Consider the following 6,964-nt stretch of genomic DNA (forward strand, 5'->3'; position numbering starts at 1 on the left):
AGTACGAACATGAAACAGCAAAGGTATGGCACAATTAGACATTTTTAAAATTAGTTCGCTGCATGGGAAGTATTGTATATTTTAAAATACCTCTTTGAACCAAGTTTGATTGCGTAAAAAATAAAAATTGGTAATTTACTTATTCTTAGAGTATGAATTATTAGCCAGTGAATGACAGGCAAACGATAATGATGCATTTGATATTTCCTTTTTTTTAAACAGGGAAACAAACGACTGAATACCAGATTTAAAATATTCTGGGTCTGTGACAAACTGTTTTCTTATGTTACTGAAAATTGAACTGAATTCTAATAGAAGTTTGTCAAATTCGCTTTTTTTACTATCGGTGTCTAAGTCAAGATTATTTAAGTTTTTAAAGATGGAGTCTGTACCAGGTGAGCCATTTTTTTCATTGTCGTTTAAATATAATAGATGACAGCACGGTGTACACGTATTAACACCACAACATGAACATGTCCCAATATCCGTATCAATAAAATATGTTTCATTATTTTTACATTGTACCAAGTACATAGAACTACTGTTCTTAACACGGGAATAAGTGTAATTGTTTTTACATTCGCTATTTTTGAACAGTTCATTCACGAGATTAATATTTTTTGGGCTTTTTATAAATGTATCGTCATAGAGTAAGTTAATCTCGTCGATTATGAAATAGAACATTTGAACTATTGAAAGTGATTTTGTGAGATCATAAATCAATTTACGTTCGAAAATCGTACACGGGTTGAATATTGTAGGCAAATCACAAGTGTCATTTCTTTCAAACAGTTTATCGCTAATTTCGCGTTTAAAACTATTAGAATATTTTTTTGTAAGACGGTTGGTAATTTTAGAAATTAAAGATGCATCCACGACGGTTTTGGAACAAATTAAGCTTTTTAAATAGATAAAACACTCAATTTCATTGTTATCAAGATTTTTTTTCAAAATACTAAATAAACTTTTCCAAACGTAAAGCAACAAATGAAATGTCGAAATACATACGTTGACACTTGTCGGAAAGATCGATTGGAATATCACAACGTAATCAAACTCTACCAGAATGGTTTTCACAGTACCTCCCAGTTGTTTCCATGAGTCTAAACCAGTTTTCAGTACAAATTCGGTTTCTTTTGTGGCAATTATAACCCCTACGGTACCGTACCACCATTATCGCATAAACTAAGCAGAAACCACGTTATACAGTTACGACAATTAGTCGAGCATACAAACACTGTATCAGATTTTTGTTTCATAGCGGGAGTACGAATGGTCACTACGATTGCGTTGTCTACCAAATTAACTAAAGCGCATTCGGCGCTATTGACATTGTTGTAATATTTTACCATCTCCAATAACGAATTCAAACATTTGGCAAGAGGTGAAACGAATATGGTCTCGTTACTATACATATAATATAAATCAAAGATAAATTCAGCATCCGGCTTAGTTCCAAAAATGGCCGAGTTTAAAAAATGACGTTTACTCTTGTTGCACAAAGTTTGTGTCTTATATTTGTGCATTACGGCTGCGGCTGTACTTCCTTGACTTAACATCGTCGACAGTTCATCGTACACACAATGAACACTGTTTAATTCGTTATGCCAATTGAAAGGATGATAATGGCAATGTTTCATCAAAATAACAGTTTTCGTTTGAGTATTTCTATAAAAGGTAAGACAGGTTTTACTATTTTTAAAGTACTCGCAAATTTTTTTTTTTTTACATAATTTTATCAAAATATTTTTATACTAACAAATTTACGTTGGGGTTTTTTATGAGAACAGTTAAACTGGAATTACATCTAGTTTTATTTACAAACGGAGACTTGGTTTTGAGATTCCAGTAATTGTCACACTTACATCTGAATACTTTCTGCAAGAAGAAATTCATAATATTATTATATACCTAAATGATTTGATTATAACAAACCTTAGAGAATCATTATTCTAATACAATAAAAGGACTCTATATGGCTATGTTAACATGGTCAACATTTCAGAGGGACTTTTTGATTTTAAACAATTGATTTGATCATCTACAAATTAACCGGCAAACTTACACATTGATTGAATTTAAAAATAGTAGTTATTCTCAAGTCTTAATAGTCAATTGGACAAGTAAAAAAAAAAAGACTGTACTTTTCTAGTTATATTCCCAACAGGAGACCGTTTTCGATTTCCCCCAATAATCACTTATAAGAGTTTTCACTATTTAATTTTTAGATTAACAACTGTGAGATCACACAATTTTTTGGAGGGAAGAAATGGGAATAATCCCTTTTAAACAATAAAGGGGTTTGGTAACAGGTTATAAAATCGGTTTTCTAAAACTGGTTAAAACCTTTACAAAATAAAAATCAGAAATTATTTTTTACTGGTATTGTAAATGAAATCTGAAAAAAAAAATTAATGGTAATCCATAATTAAAATGTAAAACGGTGATGTAAATGAAAATAGTTTTATAAATCGAAATTGAAATAAAAAAAATTAAAACCTATAACCAAAATAAAAATAAAAAACAATATACTATAAGAACGGTATCTTAAATAATAATAAAAAATGTCCATAATCAAGTTAAAACTTTTTTTTTCAGTTTCGAACCATAATATTTTTTAGTGAATTATTGAGTTGAAAACATACTTAACATTAATATATATATATATATATTTTTTTTTTATATATTTATACCTAAATTAATACATTTTTGATATATTTTAGGAGAAACACAATATTTACAATATCTAAATCAAATTAGTTTTTTTTACTTACATAATATGAATTACTCTGAGGATTGCTTTGTGATGATTTAACATCATACAAAACTTTAGTCTTAGTACACAGAATATTGAGCCAATTTGGAAATGATGTTTTACTTAAATCGTTTACTTGAAATTTTGCTTTAAAATGTCCATGTAATAATTTTTTATAATCTATTAACCGATAATCATATCTATCTGGTAGTAACTCCTAAAAACAACAAACATTTTAAAAATATAACATATATTATTAAAAATAATAAACATGGAAAAGGCCAAATGAAATTATAAATTATTATCTTACACGATAAATATTTACATTTTTAATGAATAAAAAAAAATGTTATTTTATAGAATTTGGTGCTTAAAAATAGATTTTTATTTCAAAAATTTTCTTGAAATTCGTTGTATATTACAAAATCTAAAATTTGGCGATAAATAAATATTTTATAGACAATGCAGAGTTGCTAGAATACAGTGTCACAATACATTTTAATAAGGCTCAGATACAATTACATTGCAGCTTCCGAAAAACAACGATCTAAGTACAAAAGTCAGATTTTACAGAAGAGTGAATTAAAAATAAACCTTTCTTAACAATTATTGTATATGTACAAAAGAAAACCGGATAATTCTGACGAATTCATTAATTAATTCTTCGCAATTCTCTTTATTGACATTATTAATTTATTATCCTCGATTCGAAATTTGCAAAAATCCCATTTTCAAAGAAATTACACTTAGATCATTTTTTTTAGAAGTCGCAAAATGGAAACATATAACTTTCTTAAATAAATGTTGTAATCGAAAATTATTAATATAATAGGTTACTTTTACTGATTTTGTTATTTATAGAAATCTTAAGCATAAACAAAATATACCAATAAAATATAAATAACTTAAATAAATTATTACCTATATCATATTATATAGTCTGAAGAAAAATTCTCATCGAATAGTATAATAATAAAATTAATTTAAAAAGACTATTTTAATTAGTTTTACCTTTAAAAATAAACAGTCATCAAGACTCCATGAACACTCATCGGACTTAATTTGGCTTTGCTGATCTTTGGCCCACATTTTTAGCTCACTTAAGCTTATGTTGTACAAACTTGACAACATGACAACAAAAGCTAATGCTTTGTGTTTCAACCGAATATGTTTTTTTAATAGACTTTTGTTGTTAAATTGTTTGTAACACGATGAACAGTAGAAAGATTCACTATTTAGAAAAGTCTTTGGAAGACTATTTGGATGTTGAGTCTGTATGTGTTTTATAATATGTATTCTCAATGAAAATGTTTCTGTGCACAGACTGCATGGATACAGAAAGTCCATTTTTTTTCTATTTGAAGCTAAATAAAACATAATCATCATCATGTAGCTTAACGAAGGTTCAACGGTTCCATCATGAGATGGTTTCTTGACGAATTCGCTATCCGGGACAGGTCGTCAGTCCGTCGCCGGAGAGGGGGATGGCGGCTCCTTTCACCAGACGATAGCTCGCCCAGCAAACAGAGCGCCCATAACCGAGTGTCGAACCAGCGACAGTAAGCGCTAACACACTGCCGCCTTACCCACTCGGCAACTCCTCCTCATAAAACATAATATAAAAAAAAAAAAAAATTATGTTTGAATATTGATTGCTTAGAAATAAACTAGAGAAAAGTATATTTCAGAAGTGGCCAGAAGTGAATATTGCTTTAAAAAATACTATTACCTAAGTATTGAAATATATTACATATATTGTGTCGTATCTAAAGAAATAGCATTGGATTTTTAATGTTACATACTGACACAACAACAAATATCAAATATTAACAATACAACTAATGTAATACATTACATCTAGATTATTGCATATGCCGTCGGTAATTCAACTGGTAAACCACAAGTCCATCAAATATGTTCATTGATTATAGTTGATACTTGATATTGAAAAAAAAATTGTACAGAAATGAACTATAGAAAAATATTGTTACTATTCAAAATGTTATCAAAATAATATCATGTTGTATACAATATGATTTTTGTTATCATACAATATTAACATTGTCTAGCTTTAACTCGTGTTCTGGTAATATTTATATTATGGTCACACTGTTTATAACCAAACCAACGATATCGACAAATTATGCGGTGATTATTATTGTGTGAATGTTTTTACTTTTTCAATATTTTCTACCTCCGAGTTGGATTTCAGACCACGTGTTCATTCACAGTCATACTCTGTTGCTGCGGCCTACACGACTTGGAAACTGAACAATATAATATTAAAATAATTACACTATGGACAAGCCCGTTGTACTTTCCCGTGTGTTGAAGGTGTTGGGTCGTACCGGTTCCCAGGGCCAGTGTACGCAGGTAAAGGTGGAATTCATCGGCGAACAAAACAGACAGATCATCAGAAACGTCAAAGGTCCGGTACGCGAAGGTGACATTCTCACCCTGTTGGAGTCGGAAAGAGAAGCCAGAAGACTTCGATAAAATTTATCGTATGTATATATTATATTTATTAAAACCCGTATGGATTTAACCTACGATACGTAAAATATAATAAAATAATAATTGTATAATTACTGTAAATTACTATTATACAGGAATGTAGGAAGAAAATAACTGTAAAAATATTAAGCGGCTTATAAAATTTATGAACCAGGGAAAACTTGCCGATTGCACTAACGACTGAACGAAGTATTGATTATTTGGTCCGGTATACTTCCAGAGATATTATTTTGTGTCTTTAACCTGTCTAGCTCATCTTGAACCCTGTTCACCGTGTAAACATAATACCTGCTAGGCTCAAGATATACTGGACGGGTTATATCGTACTAACAAGTATAATACAGTGAAACCCGTCGTAAACAAAATTATACAGAACCGAAAGAAAAGTCTGTCTTATTCGGTTTCCTGATTTATTCAGTATTTTTCATGAGCAGGTTTTTTTCACTGCATCATTATTCTATTATACTATGAGTCTCGTTATTATCAAACTGTTAGGTAATCGAGTAAAACTAATTCTAGATTTTTTCATACCAATTCTTATTATCGTTCTCGCCTGTTCAGCTTAAAAATTAAAAATTAAGTATAAATTATTTTAATAGTTATAGTTTAACTACACTTAAATGTTACGCTAAACCAGGGAAAATGGCGACAGAAAATTTTAACCTAGGTATTTCATGGTTTAGTGATTAAATATTGAATACTTATTTGTTCTTTTTGTTTTAGGTTGTCAAAATTTCACCCAACTTCTACTGTTGTTGCTGTTGCTGCTGTTGTTGACACTCAAATGAGTATAATATTTACAATGTAATTTGCTAAAAATATGATTTGAGTAAAACACGAATAAAGTGTCGAACATAAATTACTGTTTTGCATTATTTTTTCACCAAAGTTAAAAATATTCTTAATTAAAAAAAGGTTCAAGGTTTGTATGGTTTTAGCGTGTCCATTGAGAAGACTTTCAATTTGAAACCGCATTTTTAGGGTTTGCTAAAAAATGTAAATTTTATGTCTCAAACTTTAAACTAGTTATTAATATTTATTAAAAATTTTCCATTTAATTTTTTTCGTGTAACTTTTTTTACTAAAATTAATTAAAAACCACCGTAAATCAAATTTAAAGTAAATAATAAGCATGTCGTGTACTTACTGTTTTGCATAGAAATATGCAACACCCCATCAATGTATAAAATTGTAATCCTTGTATTATCGATCGAAGTTGGTCACTACCCTTTACTTTTTTGTTTTTATGTATTATTGTACCATACACTTGGTCCTCTACAAAAAAAAATAACCTTGAAAATTTAAGCTATCAAATGCTCTAGAGTCTAGAAAATACCCAAGAATGATAAATGTTAGGGAATTTATGACATGGTAAAAAAAAAATTGTTAAAAAATCAAGTCTTCAAAATTACTATCAGTTACGTTAAAGTATTTTAGATTCGCACTGGTGACTTAAATTTTAGGTCATTAAATATTTGTATATTTTCAATAGGGGATAAGAGATTTTTTCGAGCCAGAATTTACATTATTTTTCATGACTGATTTATGACGACTACAAATATGTTCTGTGACAGCTTGAACTGATTTTCAACTTCATTTGTAACTGTATAAAATATTGTTCCCAGAACGAAATGCTTATACCGTTCCAAAAGACAAATTTATAACTTAAAAATATACTAAATTCTATTAAAATAA

At 29.1% G+C, this 6,964-nt stretch overlaps 2 protein-coding genes across 2 annotated transcripts; one reads left to right on the plus strand and one right to left on the minus strand.

The window, feature by feature from the left end:
- Nucleotides 1-1,034: 1,034 nt before the first annotated feature.
- LOC126833944 (uncharacterized) lies at nt 1,035-4,371 on the minus strand. Its single transcript, XM_050565540.1, has 4 exons — nt 3,767-4,371; nt 2,775-2,972; nt 1,760-1,878; nt 1,035-1,668 (listed from the first exon to the last, which is right to left on the minus strand). Exons 1-4 carry the CDS (start codon nt 4,142-4,144, stop codon nt 1,155-1,157), a joined length of 1,209 nt encoding a protein of 402 aa, XP_050421497.1. The 5' UTR covers nt 4,145-4,371; the 3' UTR covers nt 1,035-1,154.
- Nucleotides 4,372-4,911: 540 nt separating this feature from the next.
- Nucleotides 4,912-6,128, plus strand: LOC126833463 (40S ribosomal protein S28). Its single transcript, XM_050564818.1, has 2 exons — nt 4,912-5,259; nt 5,993-6,128. Exon 1 carries the CDS (start codon nt 5,054-5,056, stop codon nt 5,249-5,251), a length of 198 nt encoding a protein of 65 aa, XP_050420775.1. The 5' UTR covers nt 4,912-5,053; the 3' UTR covers nt 5,252-5,259; nt 5,993-6,128.
- Nucleotides 6,129-6,964: the final 836 nt, after the last annotated feature.

Source organism: Adelges cooleyi, unplaced genomic scaffold, assembly GCF_023614345.1.
Source record: "Adelges cooleyi isolate 19-005CV unplaced genomic scaffold, UGA_ACOO_1.1 ACOO_flye_CR_arks_rails_tigmint_CR_PRNA_2, whole genome shotgun sequence".
In the NCBI taxonomy this organism is placed as follows: domain Eukaryota; kingdom Metazoa; phylum Arthropoda; class Insecta; order Hemiptera; family Adelgidae; genus Adelges; species Adelges cooleyi.

Excerpts from the sequence above, each read along its gene's own strand:
- LOC126833944 (XM_050565540.1), bottom strand. The coding sequence starts at position 4,144 with ATGATGATGATTATGTTTTATTTAGCTTCAAATAGAAAAAAAATGGAC. Across the intron at positions 2,973-3,766 it reads ATGACTGTTTATTTTTAAAG|GAGTTACTACCAGATAGATA; the intron begins GTAAAACTAATT and ends TGTTGTTTTTAG. Across the intron at positions 1,879-2,774 it reads CTCAGAGTAATTCATATTAT|AAAGTATTCAGATGTAAGTG; the intron begins GTAAGTAAAAAA and ends TTCTTCTTGCAG.
- LOC126833463 (XM_050564818.1), top strand. The coding sequence starts at position 5,054 with ATGGACAAGCCCGTTGTACTTTCCCGTGTGTTGAAGGTGTTGGGTCGT.